The 22,186-nt window shown below is 35.3% G+C and overlaps 1 protein-coding gene across 1 annotated transcript; it reads left to right on the top strand.

The window, feature by feature from the left end:
• The first annotated feature begins 250 nt into the window (after nucleotides 1-250).
• On the top strand, nucleotides 251-20,997 carry LOC113107369 (beta-4C adrenergic receptor-like). Its single transcript, XM_026269822.1, has 2 exons — nucleotides 251-2,193; nucleotides 18,664-20,997. Exon 1 carries the CDS (start codon nucleotides 863-865, stop codon nucleotides 2,189-2,191), a length of 1,329 nt encoding a protein of 442 aa, XP_026125607.1. The 5' UTR covers nucleotides 251-862; the 3' UTR covers nucleotides 2,192-2,193; nucleotides 18,664-20,997.
• Nucleotides 20,998-22,186: the final 1,189 nt, after the last annotated feature.

Genomic DNA, 22,186 nt, shown 5'->3' with positions numbered 1-22,186 from the left:
TCAATGTGTTATTTGCTATTTCTTTGTAAATATTTGTGAAATATACTATCAATTTATTGTTAGACTGAGGTACTTCCCTTTAGACATTAATATATTTTGGTGTATATATTATTGCATGTATGTCTATTTCTGATGCTTAACAGACAAGATAGGAATGTTTTATGTTTGCTGATTGTGTACTTGTTGGATAGAGAGACAGAGAGGGGGTGTTGTTTTTGTGTGAGGCACTCTTTACAACTCCACCCCCCGGGTGAAATGTGACTGCAACTATAGCATGCTGAATGCTCAACTCAAAAAGAGAGAGAGAGAGAGAGAGAGCGTGTTTTACCACTTTTGACTGTCGGCAGTGTCACTGCTCCTTTGAGCTTTTGGCAGTAGAGGCAACTCCACTCGCTCGCTCCACACACGCGGTGGTAACACGCTGACTGAACCTTCTCCACTTCAGCTCAAACTCCACTCCACGGACTACTTCAACAGGACGGCTGCTAATCTGCCTTTTCTCTGGTGGTTTTAAGAGCTTTTCAAAAAGTTCAAATGCTTTTTCCCTCATCTCTCATGGACTTTTTCCCTCCTACATCTGCAGTTCAGATGTGTGGAAAATGACAGATATGTTTGCTTCAAATGCTGCAGGACGCGGGATGTGAATGACTTTCAGGATGATTGAAGGAGAGGTGAAACAGAATTGATGCTGTTGTTCAAGATTTGGAGATACGGTGGTATAAAATGCAAGATTAAACGGAACATCATCATGGTATCACAATTGCTTTAGACATATCCAGCACCTATCTACGTCTCTTTGCTGCTGCTGGTTTCTGATATTCAGTCTGAAAAATTGCATGCCTTGATCTCCGAATACTGAAACATGGAAACTCTGATAAGCACTACTCTACCATCCAATGTGAGCAGCAGTCTATCAAACAATACGACATCTCCAGGGATTGAAGGAGATGGGTTGAAGTCCTTGGTGCTGTTCATCATGGTGATCATCGTCACCATTATCGTCGTAGGTAACCTTTTGGTCATCATCGCTATCACACGCACCTCCCAGCTGCAGACCACGACAAATATCTTCATCATGTCTCTGGCATGTGCTGACTTAATAATGGGAGTGCTGGTGGTGCCACCGGGTGCCACAATAGTTGTAACAGGGGAATGGCAACTCAGTAAGACTGTGTGTGAGTTATGGACATCGGTTGATGTTTTATGCGTAACCGCCAGCATAGAGACCCTTTGCATCATTGCAGTGGATCGTTATATTGCAATCACGCGGCCTCTGCGGTATAAACTGCTTCTGAATAAGTGCAGGGCTCGAATTATTGTTTGTGTCATTTGGCTGGTCTCAGCTCTAATCTCCTTCGTCCCTATTATGAATCAGTACTATCGTATGGAGGATGACGCGAAAGCAAAGAAATGTTATGAAGACCCCAAGTGCTGTGATTTAGAAATAAACATTCTCTTTGCTATCATTTCGTCAGTGGTTTCGTTCTACATCCCACTACTCATCATGATTTTCATCTACGCACGTGTCTTTCTCATTGCCACACGACAAGTGCAGCTCATCGTCAAGAACCGCTTGAGATTCCAAAACGAGTGCAAGGGAAATCAGGCACTGCCGACGCTCCAAGGTAACAACAACTTACCTTCGACGTGCAATAACGTCGGAGGAATGATGGCGAGGCGGAAAAGTTCCCAGAGGCGACCGTCGAGATTAACCGTCGTCAAGGAGCACAAGGCCCTCAAGACGCTGGGCATCATCATGGGTGTCTTCACACTCTGCTGGTTGCCTTTCTTCATGGTGAATGTAATTATGGGGATCAAACGAGAGGTGTCGAACCAGGAAGTTTTACGTCTCTTAAACTGGTTAGGCTACATCAATTCCGGCCTCAACCCCATCATCTATTGCCGAAGCCCAGAGTTTCGTGCAGCCTTCAAGAACCTTCTTGGCTGTCCCTGGATACCCTCTCTGAAAATGAACTTCCTTTACAAGGGGCTTCAGAATCGATGCCCCTGCTTGTTAGGGTCTGCTGAGCCAGGAATGCCTGGATCGTTCCAGAAGCCCCCCAAATCACAAGAGACACTGCCTGAGGACGGGAGCAGCCAGAGCAGCTACAGGAGCGAGGAGCCATCGCCGGGACAGCCGCACTCCAACGGAAGCACCTTCTTCAGTGAATTCTCCGAAGCCGAGGCATAGTTGTAAGTTTCCATCTCTTCTTACTTCATTGCTTTTAGAGTTTTCATAGAGTTTTACACTTACCTTGCCAAGATTTATTTTAGTACTCTCACAATATGTCTGATCAATTTTCCAAGATGTTCAGAAGAACAAAAGTTTATTTCTTGATAATGCATGTAAGGTCTGCACTGCTGAACAAAGAATCAGTGCCATGACGGTAAGGTCAGCTCGCTCTGTATCACATGTCAGGTGAATTTCAAACCTGCTGTAGTCATATGACCAAAAGTTGTGAATGCGTGTGCTTGTGGCCACTTTTCTCATGGGGGATGAAGACCTGTGAGAAGTGCGTCAAGGTTGAGCTGGGCAGTTCTGAAGTTGTCTCGGATTACAGAGCAATTGGACGTGTACAACATTTCACACAAAAATGAATGACTTGTTATGGTACTGCTTACGGTGGAATGTGAAACAGCCAGGTGAAGTTTGTGCAAGGGGAAAAAATACAAGGCTTAGGCTCACAATTGCTCGTGTTTATAGCTGGAATACACAGAAACAAACGAGCCAGTCAAACCTAATGCAGATAAAGCTTTCTTGGGGGAGCTACAACTTTTAATGTTCTTAAGGGAAACTGGCATGAGGAAGAATTTTTGCTTTGGTTTGAACATTTTGTCATTATCTTTAAAAGAACGTGTGTCAGGAGAAAAGTATGAGGAATGGAACAAGACACACGCTCTTATATGAAAGAGAAACCATGTGCTCTAAATCTGCCCTTTTCTCTTAAATGCTCAAGAGAAGTGACCATCTTAAAAGAAGCACATTTGCCCTTTTGTTAATTTTTGTTGGAATTTAAATAGATAAGATAATAGTGAAGTAAATTATTTAATTCTTAAATTTTTAATAAAAAAAAAGTATATATATTTTACTTCACAGAGAAATATATGAAAAGTGAAAACTGATATAAAAAATGTACTGTATAGCACATGGATATACAGATATCCATATTAAAATTAGCCATGAGACCAGAGTACACAGTCTGCACATTTAACTATATTTTCAGTGTCACTTCAACGGAAAGCAGCAAAAATCATAAGGGGGAAAAAAGGCACAATGTCAAATAATGTTCGCTTTTTTTATTACAGAGTACAGACCTAAATTTCTTCATCCAGACCAAAATTATAATTAATCCAACATTGTCCGCAGGAACAAATACTATTGTTTTGTTTCATAGTGCATTTGCACTATTCAGATTTACAATGCAAATAGCGATCCAATAATTTTGGGTTTTTATCTAGAAATTATGGTAGTTATTTTAATGACCCACTGCAGCAGGCCAGTTGTACAGTAGGTGTTTTTTTTTTTTTTTTTTTTTTTTTTTCAAATGTATAAACTCTGCTTCTGCAACACAGGAACTTAATATTTAAACTACACTACATATTTCCAAACCTAAAAAAATAAATAAATAAATAAATAAATAAATAAATAAAAATTGGTGTCAAAATACATGTTTGGTAAAAATCTCACAGATAATAATAACAAAAATTAACATAGGATTTTGAATTCATAAAAAATATTAAAACTAGATACTGTTTTTGCTCTGTTTACAATGGCTTTTCAGGAAAGGTTTTTCCTAGAAGAGGGGAGACACACTTGACTATCACAGTACTGGTTTTACAGCAGCTGTTAGGGGTCTGGGTGGGCAAGCCCTGGAGACATTTCCTAGCCACAATGAATGTGGAAACAATGCACACGCATATGCATTTCACATCCAAACACAGTCATGTGCGCCAGACACTACAGCAGAGACCTTTTTATTTAAAAAAAATATTGTGTTTTTAGGAAATATTAAAAAGAGCACAGTGCTTTCTCTCTTTCAAAAAATGACCAACAATTGGTAATTTTTTTGTTGTTGTTGTTGATTCAGTACATCCAAAAATAAATAGACAACACAGCAGACTTCATATAAGGAACAACATTTTGCGTTTGAAAACCGAAAGGGAAAAGCGGAGAGAAAGGAACAACTCAGAATCCAGTTATTCTGCGCGACTTCAATCTCACGGGTTCACGGGTGTCAGGTAGCCCATTTTAACAAACAAATCACATTAATCAGTGTTTAGCTCACCAAATTACGAGTACATTGAGTAAAATTTGATCAGCCCTGTGATGTCTAAAGGCCTTTTACGTAAACTGTGTACTTTGGTTTTCGTACAATGTGACCAGGTCTCCAGTGAGATTCATTAAACACCAGGCAGCTCGAACATTATGTCTAGCACAATATAATAAGACAAAATGAGCATTTCAAGTATTTTTAGTGCAGCATATTATGAAAGTTGCTCTTGTAGACATACAGTAATTCAAATAATGAGAGATGGGAGATAATGGCTGCGTTTTGTTTAACGGGAAGTCAACATTTTGCTGCTCCATGCTGCTGATGGGTATATATTTTGTGTTTGTGCCGGCAGAAACATGTATGTGAAGCCACATTTGGTTTGTGTTTCAGAGTACACTGGGGTTGAAATGCTGTGTAAGTGTATTGATTAACCCTCCATGAGAAAGATCATTTGTTGCATTTGTTTTCTGTAAACAAGCATGCATTTTTCATGCAATATGAATTTTTGAAGTGGGACATCAACTGTTGTCTGTTAATTTGTTGCTACCACTGAATTAACTTGTATGTGTGAGAATGAGGTTTCTGTAGTGTTTTGGCAAGTTTTAGGGCCCCTCTGTTGCTTCTCTGACACCCCTAGGAGCTGATAAACTTTATCACTGAAACGCAACACTTCCGCCTTTGAGGAGAAGCTGTTTACGACCTAAACAGAGCAAGCGCAGTGAATGCTCAAAGCGAAGGCAAGATAGTAAGCAAACTCTTGACACGAAACCTCAATTTCTGCTTGGAAATGAGAGAAAATTTTTAGTTCCATGTCAGGAATGTGAAGACTACAAAAAAAATAATTTAAAAAAATAAAATAAACTATCAAAAGTTTACGGAGCCTGAAAAAAAAAAAAAAAAATATATGTATATATATATATATATATTTTTTTTTTTTATTAATCTGTAAATAGAGTCTAAAATATAATTCTTATTTTAAATCCCACATCTAAAAAAGAAAAAAAAGAAAAGAAAAGACTCATGGTTCAGTGAGGGATTCAGCCGTAAACGATTCACTGATTCAACAAAGTTCCATAAATCTTGACTGAATCATTGAAAATGACTAGTTCATATGAGTTTCTTAATTTTGAATCAGAAATACTGGTGTAAAAATTAATGAAACCTTTCATAAAGGTATTTACTTGACTGTTTTCCCTACTCTCACCAGTGGTGACTACATATTAAATTATTATTGCAAATTTGGCACATTTGCAACTATTTTAGTCAAAGTCTGGAGCGCTTTCTGATTGATTTGGACTGTATTCGTTGCTTTTGCATCATAGTGTTGGTTTGTGCCTGATCTTGACATATCATCTGCAAGGTCAGTAAACACCGTAAATGCAGAAATTACTTCTCCAAAACATTTGCATACTAAAGTCGAAGTCTGTTTTGATTGGAGCACGTCCAGTTGTTCTCCTGCTGATGATTGGCCAAAATAAATAAACTGCGTTCACCTATCCATGCAAACCTCACGTTAGATGGACACTTCAAAAGTAAAGTTTTGTCGGGATAATAATCAAATGAGTCAATTGAGACTAGAAGATCATCTGCACAGCAGAGCATTCTGTCTGCATTACTCCATAGGATTACAATGTTCAAACTCTTAAAATGAACAGTTGATTTATGGAAAATTGAACCGCTTTAAATCAGGATATTATTTCAATATGAGCAAGCCTGGAAATTTCCATTTGCCGCGTTAAAAATGCACATAATGTCGTATGATATTGTACAAATTAAGATGTCGGTTCCATCTGACCGTGCCTGCACTGATTTAAAAACCATTTGCGAAGCAGGCTGTTACTGTACGGCTGTCTGACAAATGTGTGTGTATTTTCCTGGAGCCTGACTTTGCAAACAGGTGCATAATCACTGAATAGGTTTATGAGGAAGAGCACAATACAGCTGACAAGCTGAGGCTGGTATAATGGCTTATCTGTCCCCATCGCCTTCGTTGCTGTAACAGTGGGGCGCCATGTTTCCACAGATCACAGGTTTATCGCCACCATCAGCTACTGGTATCGCTCTCTGGCTACTGTTGATCTTTACAAGAAAGGAGAGCTAAGATTGGCTCTTGATTGATAAATAACAGAGTGGCATGACAGGTTTCGGTTTGAGATCTTAAATCAAGGAGCGGCAGAATAGTGGGAGCTATACACCTTTATTTTCCCCTCGTCCCATTTAAGTGTTTAAAAACACACTTTAAAAGCCACAAAAAGTGTTGGTTTGGGAGGTGGGGGATTGTTAAATTCAAAAGGAGAAATTTTGATGATGGTATTGGTTGATCTTTTCCATGTTATACAATCAGGAGACTGAAGCATTCAAGACTCACCTAGGATTCAAAACAGCTAAATAGATTATGGAAGTAGTCCATGGAACTATACACAACATTTCATTAAGAAATATAAAGCTGTGAATGATTTGTGAACATTTTAAGTAAAAATAAATAAAAAAAATAAATTAAAAAAAAAAGATTAAATTTACAAATCAGACTGATTTGATTCTCAGGTTCAGCTCACTGGAGCAGAACATCAGTTTTATCCATTATAATTTTAGTGTTTCTGCATCCAAAAAACATACAGTATGAGTAATGAACAATTATACTGAATTATAACTCTACAAAATGTACATTTTTGAATGAACTGTTTCTTTCAAGTTGATTTCGAGTAGCAAAATTACAAATAACAAAATTGTAATGACCATTAATATTTAAACAATGAATATGCCCCTATTGCCTTCGGTTTCATAATAATGCTCTGATGTTGGCCTTCGGAACATGTGCATTGAGCCATATGTTGTGCATCAGCACAAGCATGCCTTCAAATGATTGCTCTATCATTCTCGGTGAAAAAAGAGGGAGAGCTGGAGAAAAAGAAAGAATGACCAAAAAAGTGCAGACAGAATAAGCAATGAGGTAATTCTCTGCAACAGGATATGAACTCAATATGGAAAAGAGCTCTTTCTAGCCATCCCTATCTGCCTGCTATGAGATGACCTCAGCGTTATTCTCATTGCAGGAGATCATCTCTTACTGAGGCCACCTGAGTCTAAGCTTACAGTGGTTTATCAGAAGAAGATGCAGCATCAGTTCAGTTTATGGAGTAAAACTTTCATTTTTGGGCATTTAAGATTCTTGTTTTTGTTACCCCAGTGATGTATCTCTAAATAATAATAATAATAATTGTAATGTTGAGTTCAACCTTTTATTTTTGCCGTGAAAGACTTATATAATAATATAATATAATATAAAAAATACTGCAGTGGTTTGCTTCCTTCTGTATGCATCTGTTGTCCTTAAACATCCATTCTGCAAACTATATCTTCACATTCTAAAACTATTCTATTATATGGCATCACTACTAAACTGCTCTTTTGGGACCTTTATTCTCAGGGTCACATTGGCTCCAGCATAAACCCATTGTAGAAAAATATAATAAAACAAATCCAATTAAAACACTAGTAGGAGTCTCTCATCATCAGTGAGATAAATGTATATGCATTTTATATCATAATTATATATATATTAAACTATTAAAATGGCTTTGGTGTTTCTCCTTGAATGGATAATTGGAGCATTATGTTGACAAAAGACTTTAATAATAATAATTCCATATTTGCATAACAATTGTATGAATACTACCACTCAAATCGTGATAAATAATCTTTATTATGACCATATGTTGCAGACACAGCAGAGTGGAAATATAATAAGCTGTAAAAATATATACTGAATGGATTAAGATAAGCATTCCAATGTAAAAGTTCAAAATAAAGTAAAAACAGCATTTATAACATTACAACATTTTAATATATATATATATATATATATATATATATATATATATATATATATATATATATATATATATATATATATATATATATATATATATTCTCTGTTCTCTGTTGAACTTTCTATTCAAAGAATTCTTAGGGGAATAAAGTCATCCACATCTAATGATTACAGCCGTGAGTCTACAGCCAAATCACAACCATTTGGACAACAGCACTCTTGCTTGCGTGATGTTTCTTCAAAACATCTTAAAAAAACCTTGCGTCATCTATATGCATCAGACTCCGTTGACATGCAGAACGTGTTTAATGATGCACTGGCTCGTCCATAATATGAACCTCTTGATTTTGGAAAGCAAACATAGAGTTTTGCTTCAGCATTGAACTCTGTGAACTCTACAAGTAGCAGACGAGTGAACTGGAGATCACATTATAGATCCATTAAAGCTTATTACATACGAAGTATCACGGCAGCTTGTTCTGAAAAACCATCGGAAACTTTGCGCACCACCTCGGCGAACAATAATTTTTGCTGCAATTGGAGGACAAAAATGATGATATCTGAGCGAACGAGCTAGAGAATAAAAAAACGAAGGATGTCACAGGGTTAATAAAGGATAAGGAAACAAGATTTGCAGGGTGTCAGAAAGATGCGGTTTCTCTTGTTTTGGATGTCGTGCTGAGATCAGAGTTCTCCTCATGCAGGAGAGATGGAGAGGGCTTTCAAACAGCAGGAGAATAATAACTCAGGCAGCCGCCAATGTCACATTCTGTTATTGAAACGAATACACGGTACTTTCAGCCCCTCAGGAACAAAAGAGTGTAAAAGCTGTGTCTGAGAGCGTTTGAGACTTGAGAGGTTTTTCTTTCCGAAGAAGATCTAGGAATGGCACAGTACCCACATCAACACCTTGAGACGCTTTGCAAGCCTATCACGTATACAGCAGGCGAGGGGAATGGGGGCAATGAAAAAAAAAATGTTTCTCATGGTTCATTTGCAACAAATAAAGCTCTTTTTCTAGCCTCAAAAAGATTTCTTGACAGCTGAAAGGAAATTCCACCAATTTTTCAAAATGTCCTCAGTATGTTGGTGTGTGGACGCAGACAAGGCCACTGTCTATTATTACAGGCATCTCATTAATCGCTGGTCATTCAATAACAGCTTTGGAAAACACAGTAATAGAAAATAAATATATAACGCATAAGATATGAAGGACGTGTCACATTAACTGAGCTCCTTCAGTGGAGGGCCTATTTACTCTAAACCAGAAAAAAAATATGTATTTTATGAAGGCAATAAATAAAGCCAGCTGTGAAACCTTCTGATCCACCTTCTGGCTTTACTGCATTTAAACTCTTAATACATTTGAAGACGGCAGCCTGAAGGCTAGATAAAACAATTAAACACATGTACATCTGTCGCCAGGGGAGTTGATAATATGTGGAGGATTGTGGGTAATATATTTTGTTTAATTCTTAATTCCTAATAACTTCTCTGCCCTCAATACATGGCTTTATACATCTGTTTATGCAGCCAGAAAAAAAGTATTTCTTGTTTAAATATAAATACACAATATAACATATATTATATAACTGTATTATAACATAATTATACATATACTATGTAGTTTATACTAGTACTGTATATTTAGATTTTACATTTATTAGTTATATATTCTTTGATTTATTTGATTTATAGAATACATTGCATTTAAACTTTATGTTTCTTATTTAAAGTATAATATATTGTTATTATATTTTTTTTTTTCTATGGAAATTATGATTTTTAGAGATTCAGTGTTATTAATAGCCATAATGACATAACTTCAAATTAAATTTGATTAACCTCAACTAATAACTGGATACTAATAATGTTTTGTAATATTTTAATATTTTAATAATAATAATAATAATAATAAATTATTGTGATTACTGATTCATTTTCTTATCAATAAATTGTTAATGTAAATGATACACTTTGGACAAATATTTCTATGAGCAACAGCATCAGTACTGAAATATTGCCAGATCGATTCTCCCACCCTGAATTCAAGATAAATTCTTTAAAAACAAGTTGCCTTATCCTTAACAAATGAAGCAAATCTGTTTTTTAAGGATTATTCTATTATTTAGTTTAGTATTATTTATATTATTTAACAGAATGAGACAAATGCTGCAGAAAAGAGCAGCTAATGTGTACATCTACTGATCTGGATCACATTTTGTAGTGGGTCTTGTACAAAGTCTAAAGCATGGAAATATTGTCCAAGAGAGCGAAACTCAATCTCCTGCGGGATTGCAAATAAACTCACCAAAATGTGTTTAAGCTGTCATTGGCTCAGAGTTTAATTCAATCTTTGGTGACATGATTTGCATAGTCAGTCGTGGATGAGCTTTCTGTTCCTTTCTCAGCTGTGCTTGGCTCCCTCATTCTGCCAAAACAGCTGCGTAATATAGTCAATATCTCTGCATTTCCAAATTTCTCATGAGAAGGAAGAGTCAAGTTGCTTTCACATCAAAGGTAGAGAGAAGCAGCTGCTCCCATATCACAGAAAGCTTTGCCAAAATTTGCACGCGATTATGATACAGTGCAGTTTTTCAGTAATTGGCCAGCAGCAGCGGTGGGCCATTTATAAGGTGATGACATTCACACCGAAGCCTTGTTCACACTGACCTAGATTTAATTGCTGGAGGTCACCAAATGTCTGAATTATTGGTGGCCAATAGTATATTCTGCCACTGGGAGACCTAATGTTAGGCATAACTTTTGTACAATACTTAATATGATTTGGTAAAAAAAAAAAAAAAAAAATACACACATTTGAGCCTTAATGACATGAGAGTTCAAAAAAGGATTGTAAACACTGCCTGTGGTATGTTTTTAAAGCAAACATTGAGCACTCTGTAATTCGCTATTCAACACCAATCGGTTATTTTTGTGTTTGTACTCTTCAGAGCCGAAAATCAGTGTATGAGAACCTCGATGTTCTGCCCTATGAGGCTTTCAGGCTGTTTTTAAAGTTTGGCCTGGTTTGAATGTCTCCGAGGCATATTGTATATCAAATCAGTTAAGTCTCATTCGGTTCAGAAAAAGAGAGTCAGGGGGAAAAAATGCAGAATGCCTCTGTAGGGTAAAGCACTGGATGTCAAAGGGCAGCTCTGTGGTTCAGTTCATGCTATAGAGTAAAAATGCAGTAAACACCATAGAAACTGAACTGGCAGATGGGACGGGGGGAAATACTTGTTCAAACCATTGTCATTCAGCTACCGATGTTGAAACAGTTTTGTGTTCGCTCTAGCAGAATATTAAATAACATTTGACAGGGTTGGAATAGGATTACTAAGCGCCACTTTTAGAAATATTTATTCAGAACAAACTTAAAACGATAGTTCACCCAACATCTTAATTTTGTTATCATTGCCCGTATGACTTACTTTCATTCTGAGGAAAACAAAGCAATTTATTCTGAAGAATGTTTAACTTTGGTTCATATAATGAAAGTCAGGGGATCCAAAAGTACTGGACCAATTTTAATTTAATCACGTGGACAAAAAAAAAAAATATATATATATATATATAAGTGTTCCTCAGAACAAGGTCAAACAGGTTCAGCATGGCATAAAGGAGAGACATCATGACAGAATTGAGATTTTAGATCAATTATACATAAAATAATTATTGCAAAAGTAGATTCTACCAGAATACTTAATATTTGACAGGGATGAAATATGAATACTAAGGACTTCTTTTTTAAATATTTATTCAAACAAGATTTCCATTATTCCCTTCTTTCTGAGGAACATAAAATAAGTTATTCTGAAGAATGTGGTTTGGTTCACAAAATGCAAGTTAATGTGGTCCAAAACGTATGGACATTTTTTTTTTTTGTTCAATAGATATATTTTTGTATGTGTTCCTTAGAAAAAAGTCAAACAGGTTAAGAATGGCATGAAGGTGGGTTAATGATGATAGTTATGTTTGGTGAACTGACTCTTTTGATGATCAAAATAAAAAATAAATAAAAATAAAAAATAATAAAAAATAATAGCTGACTTTCTTAGTCAACAAACTCTCTCTATATTTGTTCAAGCCATTCTTGTAGAGGCCTGTAATAGATTAAGTGTAACACTTGTGAGAACATTTGTTGATTGTGAAGTCACTTCCTCAACCATGCCAATACTGCGGTTTGACTAAGTGGCTGAAATTATATCAGCGTTCTGAACTCTAACCTCAAGGCTTTACAGTTAATTTACAGTTAAACTGTGCAAATTAGATGGACAACAGGCACATTACGATGCTGCTGGATCTATGGGACCTTTGGTTCATATAACTGTTTGGTACAGCTGGTACTGGAGCATGAAATCAGCCTTGGAAGAGCACCATTTTACTGAATGATAGGACAGAACTACATCCATGGAAGCACATAATCCAAATATGACATCTTATTACTCAAAATGACTGCACAAACATTTATGTACACATATAATGACATCAAATTTCCTTGCCAAAAGAGATTGATGTGTCTGTGACAAAAAGCAAACAAACGCGGGCTGGATTGCCATGAATTTAGCTGATGAAGAGATGATTGGGCTGAACTAGAGCCAGCTCGCTGAGATTGGATCATGTAGGGTTTTTTTGGAATGGCCGAATCTGGTTGGAATGCTAAAGAAATGTGTCACCCCGTCCTGTCAAGATTTAGTTCCCACTTCCTTCTTTGATATTTGTCGAAAGCCTTTTCCTCCGATACTGGACAATGTCTCTCGTCAATGCTTGTCAGCAAACACGGGCGTTTTTCTCACGAGAAACCAAATGGTGAAAAAAAAAAAAAAATTATAAATGGAAGTTGTTGTTTCTTTCACTTGTATGCAGCATCTATAAGAAGAATTCCATGTACGATACATGAAAGGCCTTCTGGACATCCGAAGGCATATTTGATAAATGAGCTAAAGCTAAACAGGAAACTGATTTTCCACCCACAGTACAAGCTAAACCTTTCTATTTAGCCTGATATAAATCATGCTTTCCACTCCTGGTTTACATTTTATTACAATGGCGACCTCACTTTCCCTCAGGCACTATGACAGGTATTGTGCTATACAAATGGCTGTGATTCATCTAAAATGGAAACACTACGGCCAGTGAGGGCTAAGTACAGTAAATCAAGGTGGAAGAGAGCAAGATATGAGAGTGTATATGTGACTGCGTTATTTTTTATAAACTATTTATTTTTATAGGTGTGGTCAGAGGGGCTATTTTTAGTATGTTTTCATGTTCAGTATGAACATAACAGTTGGAACAGTATGAGTCTTTGCTTGTAACCATGTTGGATTGGAAAAACAAGGTTTTCTAGATTTCAAATCTTGCTATCAAATTTTTTTTTTTTATACTGTATGAGTGACTTTAAAACAAAAGGAAATACTTTTAGAATTCTAAGGTCCTTGTTCAGACAGGCAGAAAAAAATGTTTGCCTGTCCAACTTAGATCTGTGTCTTTTTTCAGTTATTTGGAATAGGGAAAACAACGTATTAAAAGTGAATTTTCACAATAACCTTTTTAGACGGTTTTAAATCTGTTTAAAATCAGTTGTGTTTCTGAGTGATCAGATCAGATTTCATGTGGTATTTTTGTCATTCATTAACCAGCAGGTTGTTTCATCACATTCCTACCAGCATATTAAATTTCAACTGAAATCAAGTAAAGTTTCTGTCCTAACATTACTTAATGAATGAAGTGTTATGAACTAACTATAACAACTCTGCATGGATGGATAGATGAATGAACATTTGGTCACAGTTTACAGCAAGGTTCCATTTGTTTAACATTAACATGAACTAACAATGAAAATTATTCCAAATCATTTATTAATCTTGGTTATTGTATATTTCAACATTGACAAGACATTATTAAAACCAGTTTTGTATCCGTTAAATATTTTTTAATCGACCTGAGCTAATGTGAACAATGAACTGTTGTATTTTTTTTATTAACTAGCATTAATTATTGTGAATACTGTCACAAATGTATTGCTCATTGTAAGTTAATAATGATATCTAATTTGACCTTAAAAAGTACCTTCAATATAATAGTCAACACATTTTTAAGTATGACAAAAGATAATTAAATAATCATTTAAAATGTACTTTTAGGTAAAACCGTAGTCTTTGGTAAAACTTAATTTGACAATATTACAAAGTGCACTTAAGTTAAAAGAAAGTTAAAAGAAAAACTTTTAGATTACTTGTGTTACGTAATTTTAATAACATTAAGTACAAAATTCAATACACATTTAACACAATTAGACACACTTTTTCACAAGGGAAACCTTGAACCTAAAAAACAGTTTGAAAAGAGGGAAACTTGCAGGAAGATGATGAAGTTGATGATGATGTGGCTGTCTGAAGAACATTACATTTTAAACAAATGTACAATGGAAATGAAACTCCAGCTAAGACTCTGCGGCTTTCTTTTCATTGTCCTCACATGGATATGGATGGCGGCAGACAAAAAAGAAGCTGCACATTCTGTCAGCGCATCAGAAACCAAAGGTTAAAAATACCCCTCGTTCCTATGATTCTTTCTGATGTAATCAGAAATGAATCCATAACAGCGGCAGAGAGCTGAATGTGATGAATGATTGGGGTGCCACCATCAAACGATTCCAATAAGTGGACAAAGCCAGCGGGATATAATAATAGTGTGGATATGAATATTGAAATGGAAAAACGTACAGTAATGTCATGACACACATTCGATGATAAATTGGAATAATTACACTGGGAATAGTACACCCCCAATTTGAAATTATAACATAACAGACCCCTTTGACCCCTAAAGAGTCAGGTAACAAAAAGTTCTCAGTTTTAATGAACAGCTTTGTAAGAAAAATAGCAGTGGAAGCATGACAGGAGGGAACGGCTCGAGCTGAGTTAGCGAGATCACAAAACGAAGAAATTCAAAACGTGTTCCAGGTGGCCTTTCTGGGCATGGCAGCAAGGCCAGATGTGATTAAAATATTTTCAGGTCATCAATCATTGAAGTTGACCATGTTTTACATCTGACATTTCACTGGACCCCTTTCCCAAATAAAGCAGTGTCCAATATAGTGGCCAACATAACCATCTACCTTTACTCAGAAAGAGACATTTTAAACTAAATACACAGTATTTGAAAAGATGGGAAAATATCCCTATTTTTCACACTTAACAGCCTCTCGCAGACAAACCTGAAAGCACCGGCCAAATGTGAAACAGAAGCAAGACTGCACTGCCACTGACCTCCGCTGATAGGGGTGAAGTGGGCTTCCGGCTGATTTGGCTAACGGCGGCCAAGGACGGGGCTGTGTATTGTTTAATATAGCAAAATGGACAATTTATCATGGAGATTATTCCATTTTGGAGAACACTAGCAAGAGAACACTAGCCTTGGCTGAATGTCGATGCATACACCAATGTGGTGGATCGTGATATGATGTCAGTGTCAATCAAAGCAGATGGTGCGGTGTTGGTCAAGGTTAGAAAACAACACAGCAATAGTCAGATTCCCAAATGAAAACTAATAATAATAATAATAATAATATATATTTGTTATCTCTGTATATAGTTATATAAATATGTTTAAAATTATTGATTATACAAATAACAGCTTTTGTTCCTTAATTTTTTACATAATACATTTATTTAAAATAGAAATCTTTCACATTATTATAAATGAATGGCTTTACTGTTTACTGCTCTCAATTTAATGCATTCTTGCTTAGTAAAAAGGTTTATAAATATGTTTATAAATGTATATATAAATCCCAGGGAACACATGTTAGGAAAAATTGTTAGACTGAATGAAATGTAAGTCGCTTTGGATAAAAGCATCTGCTAAATACATATACTTATATGTGTGTGTGTTTTAATAAAATAGAAGAAAATTTTATATATATATATATATATATATATATATATATATATATATATATATATATATATATATATATATATATATATATATATTTATTTATTTATTTCAATTATTCAAATCTTACAAACCTGTATCCTGGTTTCCAAATTATTTCCTGAGGATCAAATCAGAATATAAGAATGATTTCTGAAGTATCATGTGACACTGAAGACTGGAGTAACGATTTTGAAAATTCAACTTTACATCAAAGGAATAAATTATATTTTAAGATATATACAAAGAGTTATTTTAAATTGTAATAATATCTTGCAATATTACAATTTTACTGTATTTTTTTATCAAATAAATGCAGCCTTTGTTAGCACAAGCGACTTCTTTCAAAGACATGTAAAAATCTTCTTTCAGAAACATTAAACTTACTGACTGGAAACCAATAAGAAAATCTAATATTTATGACAATGTACTGAAAAATTCATAGGAACTGCAATGTAGCTACTGCACCTTTTAATTAAGAGAGACAACTGTCATGCCTTTCTCTAAACAAAATGTCTTATACAGGGTTTTTTTTTTTTTTTTTTTTATGGCTGTTTATTAAACCTAGAACCTTTGAATGTGTCCGGTCATCTTATATTCCATCACGCTGCCCCCTGAGGATGGAGCGGTGGGCTGGGTACTCTCTGAACATTTCTCATTTTGTTTTTTCCTCTTCCCTCAGATAGCACATAAATGCTCTGTATTGTTTATGTGTTCCTGTGGAGACATGTACAGTAGCTGAGATAGGATCAAAATCTCAGGCATTTAAAGCAAAAGAAAATAGTGGAGAAGAAGAAGAGGTAGGACTCACAGCAGTGTGACGAGGTTAAGGAGAGGACGCTATGACATGAGGGATGCTTAACTGAGACTATAACTGTCACTCAGCTAGTCAGTCTTTAATAGAGAAACACTGACAGTGGAATGAGATTGAGGCATGTCGTAGATGGTCTAAAATTTGCTTTGGCCTTGTAAGAGATATAGACATTATAACTGCTGAATCCACAGATCCAACCGTCAAGTCAATTCTAATTAACAGAATGTCTACCATCTGCTAAGCTTCATGCAAATTTTTTTATGAGGGGGCACCAATTTGCACTCCTAACTCATTTGCTGCCCTATAGGCAAGATGAGACATGACCAAAGAAGAAGAAGAAGAAAAACACTTCAAGAAAACACTGGGTTCAAATTCTGACATGATATACAAATGTTTAAAAGTTTGGGGTCAGTGAGAATTTTTTTATGTTTTCGAAAGAAGTGTCCTATGCCTATTAAAGTTACAGGTTGTAGCACCTGCCACTAGAGGGCGCACTACCAAAACAATAACAATCGCGTGGTTTGATGACAGTAAGAAGGAGCGTGGAATGATGGGATTTGTCGTCTTCTACCCAACCGCTGACGGCCATCAATCAGACGGAAAGATAAATCATGGATTTAACGCAAGTTTAATGATTTGCGCTAGATTACGTACAAAGTCAAGGCAAAGACTCAATCAGACTATGGATCAGACACGATGCCCCGCATTTGGCGTGTATGCCCCATAATAATAATCTTGTTGATCGTTATAATAGCATAACGTTTTCTGTAAAGATACGAATCAAAACAACTCACCTGTTGAGTAAAATACAAGGGAGATTGGCATCTGTTTCTAGTTGAAGTTAGGGTTAGGGTTAGGGTTATGTGTGTGTGTGTGTGTGTGTGTGTGTATATCTATTTATATAAAAATTTGACAGACCAGCATGTTAGTGTGGAGTGGATTAACATTTAAGATTGATCCATTTTACTTTAAAAGCCTGTTCATTTTCAAAGCTAAATATACTGTATGTGTCCCTTCTGTTTAAATGGAAAGAATCTGCTATATCCAACATATTTTTAAGCTAAGACACCATGGATTTGGTAACTGGCCTGTGACAAGGGAAAGGGGCAGTACTAGTCCATCCAAATAGTATCTGACAAGTTAATGCCTTTTACAAGCCAGTGACAGACCGAGATTTGCATTTAGACATGCAGCCAGTGTTTTTGGCAATGTTTCCATTCATACTGGCTTTATTGGTGTGCACAGCTTTGACCACTTAAATAAATGTAATATCAGACGGCTACTTTTGAATTTCCAGACGTGGCAAGTTTTGTAACCCTTAAAGGTAAAGAGAGTTTTTCTCTATCAAACAGACAGACAGATTTCTCAAACATTGGTCAGAAACATATATAGTATAGTAACACCCTAATCTTGGTTTATGAACTCATGTTGTATCAGTGTTTAATAGCACCTACAAATGATTTACATATAGCTGTCTTTGCATATTAAAAGGATTTTTCACCCAAAATTGAAAATTCGGTCATCATAATCCAAAAAATTGCTAATCTCCATTGACTTCCATAGTATTTTCCCTATTAAAGTCAATGGGGACCACCAACATTCTTCGAAATATCTTCTGTTGTGTTCCACAGCAGAAAGAACAACTTTAGAGTGAGAAGTGATTGTAATTTTCTTTTCTTTTTTTTCTTTTTTGGGGTGTAATATCCCTTATAGCTGGAAAAATAAGTATTTTAATAAAAATTGGAAGAAAAAAAAACAATTCTTTAATCTGATATTTCAGAATTTTTTTTTTTTTTTTTTTTCAGCTGTAACCTACATGGGCAGGATGGCTGAAAGTCCCTAGCATGACTTAAAGAAAAGGACGCTGAGGAAGAAGCAGGCAAAAGGACTGACCTACATCACAGTTGGCTGGACTTCCCCAGCAGAGACCACAAGGGCCCAGGAAAACATCCATGAAGCCATCAGGGGAGCCTGCTCCAAAAATGAAAGACAAAAGAGTGCACAGATATAACCACAGGGAGACAAGTGCTGAGAGAAATTTCTCACAAACAGCCCGTCTTTGGAGAGAACGACTGAACTGGTACTGCTCATGGAGGAGTGTAGCACGGAGCGATCTGAAACTGCTTACGTTCTATCAAACCGCGGAGTTCTGGCGCGATCCACTTCAGCCCAGTTTGGTCCGGTTTGTTTGGCAAAAAGAGAATCAGACCTGTAGGTCCTCCAACATGTGTTTCAGTGCTATGTTCTGAGAATGGACTTCTTCAAATATATGGACACCACAATAACTCTGAATAGACTCTTTAAGCACAGTGTGTTTTTTAAATATAAAAAGTTTAGATTTTGTACAAAGTCCTATACTAAATTATTATTATTTATTTTAATCCCCACATTTTAGCTGTGAATGTGTAAAATGCTTGCAACAATAATATATCCATGTTGTACAGGTTAACACTTCAGCAGTCCACTGATTTTTTTTTTCCAGTCCAGCCAACTCAATATATAAGCTACAAGATTTCCCGCTCTAAAAACTGAGAATGTTGAGAGCATGTGGACAGCTTCACCAATTTGAACAGGAGCGTTCGAATTTGGTTGCTGTGCAGTTGAGTGTAAATTGTGTAAAATTGAAAACAGACAATGAGAGGAAGGCCAATTCTTCACTCAATCACTCACTCACTCAAAAAAAAAAAAAAAAAAAGGGGATGCACTGATATAAAAACTGTGGTCGTTACTAATAAACCAATAATTATTTCCATGGTACAGCTGATGACCAATGAATAGCTGATGTAGAAATTCTACTCTGTTTAGTTTTAATAAATACCTTTGCTAAATATTACAATTAATATGATTAATTACTACCATTTTCTCTCAATTAAAAAAATAAAGATATTAACACTTTTTTTGGGACCAATTCTCACTACTAATAACTAATAAACTGTTTATTATAAAGCACATATTCTGATCATATTCTCCCTCCCAAATCCTACCCAATACTTAAACTTAACAACTACCCTTCTAACTATTACTAAGCAGCAAATTAAGAGTTAAGCTAAAGAGAAGCTAAAGTTGTAGTTAATGGTTTGTTAATAGCAAGAATCGAACCTTAAAATAAAGTGTGACCATAAAGTTTGTATTGCAATTAACAGTGATTACGAAACTTGATTTAAATGTAATCAAGTATACACAATTACACAAAAAAAAGTGGTGCAGAAACAATTTTCACTCAAAAATTGCTAGAAAGTTGTTCATAAAGAAAAGGCAAATAACACATTGAATTAAAAATATTTTAATATTTTCTTATAAAACATATTCTAACCTGTTTAATTTTGAAATATCACTTTTTACATATCCAATATTGAGGGTTAACAATAAATAAAGAAGAATATTTCATATTATCAAATGACCTGTACTGTATCATGCATCCCTATTCAAAAATCATGTTATATGTATCTGTTTTGCTGGCTCATGTTAAATGCTGCTATTTTTAGTTTCTTGTACTCCTCCAACCATTGCAATGTACAGGACTCTACGCACAATATTGCTTTTATTATAGGCTTACAACACAAGAAGCACCTGAACCTCATATTTTAGAATATATTTTTGACATTGTGGGCCGAGAGGGAACACATTCACCAATTTGTTGTATAATATGACTTCCTATGCTTAATGTGATGCTTGCCAAAAAATGTAGTTTTGGAATTTTTCCTGTTTGCACTGATCACAATGCCATCTCATACCAAGTCGAAACAGACCACTTCCTCTTTCACTGAATTTCCTCTGTAACGGCTTGAATTACAGTCTATCAAAATGTCTTTTCTAGCAAGGACTGGACAGTTGTGGCAGGACAGAGAAGAGGATTTTAGGTACAGTACATTTGTTTTTTTCCGGGTTTTTCATCAGGTACAGTGGTAGATATAAATGTATTATTTAAGTGACAATGCAAAAGGAATCCAGAAGTGAAATTTCAGATGAATACCGATTGATATGAAATACATTTTAAGCAATCACAACTTTAAGAAGACTATCTTTGAAAATCTGTACATAAAACCCTCATAAGTGTATGTAATTATATGTATGTGGGGCAAAAGAATGTTTGAGCTGACAGAAATGCTCAAAACTACAAAATAAAATAATAATAAAACAATTCTGATGCTTTGAGTTTAAATACATCACATCTCAATGACAAAGCAATATGTTCATCACCAATTTAGATGTTTGAATAGTTTTTTAAATGTGCACTTAATAGTTTATCTCTCTTTACAATGTATTACACACAAAAATCACTTTTAAAATCTGTTTAAAATCATTTACACTTTTAAACAGACACGAAGATTCCAGTCATCCATATAGTGAAACTTAATGTGCACTAGTGTGCTTTAAATCTTAAAAGCTCATTAAAAAAAACTCTACTTAAAGATAATATAATATTAATGACAGAAATGGCCACTTTAAGTACACCTTCATGAATGTTTCTTAATACACTTTACTTTTTTCTAATGTAATGTGCTGTTTTTACATTTTACTTTTTTTTTCACAAATGCATAATTACAAATATTTGTATATACACAACATACATGGTTCAATAGAAACGACATTAAAGCATATTTTGGTTTACCATTAAGACTTGTCATTACATATGGCATATTTCAAAGAAAATAGAAGTTCAACTAATACCATTTCATATCATTTTAAACTGTAACAGATATTAATTTAATTGTAATCTAACATTCAGTTAATTGTCTGAATACTTTACATTCAGTTTCCACTTGCAGTACATTGTTTTAAAGTATATTTATAATATATATATTTTTTAATTATACTAAAGTGCTTTTGCCTAAAAAAAAAAAAGCAGTTTTCTTTTAACATTTAGTGACATGTTCAGATCACAAAACCAGCCAACCCACTTTATTTTGTCAAATCCAATCGATAACTTGAGCTATTGTGCATCCACACCACTAGATATCAGTATAAGTCTATATACTCAGCAAAAAATAAACAAACAATGACCGAGTGCATCATACATAAAATTATTTACAGCTCACCAGACAGACAAATAGAGTATGCGTGCATGAGCATTTGTTTACCAGCTCATTTGGTGAATGCAGTAAACCAGGATGTAACAACACCCTTATCTCTCCAGCTCGACTGGCTGGAAACAATTAAAGGAGAACCCTCATTCACAGTACAAGATGAGCTAACGACCAAAACATGTGGATACAGAGCAAGGCAAAACAATAACCTTGCAGCATTTACAAAAGGAAAAACGTCAGAACTGGCATTTAGACTGGCATCGGGTATTTGACGATACTTCAACACCGGCTCTGCATCTCC

This window comes from Carassius auratus, chromosome 8 (assembly GCF_003368295.1).
Source record: "Carassius auratus strain Wakin chromosome 8, ASM336829v1, whole genome shotgun sequence".
Taxonomy (NCBI): domain Eukaryota; kingdom Metazoa; phylum Chordata; class Actinopteri; order Cypriniformes; family Cyprinidae; genus Carassius; species Carassius auratus.
Note: the sequence above shows the minus strand (reverse complement) of the source record. Positions and strands in the feature narration are given on the sequence as shown.

Bases quoted from the DNA above. Each gene is read 5' to 3' on its own strand.
- LOC113107369 (XM_026269822.1), top strand. From the start codon at position 863: ATGGAAACTCTGATAAGCACTACTCTACCATCCAATGTGAGCAGCAGT.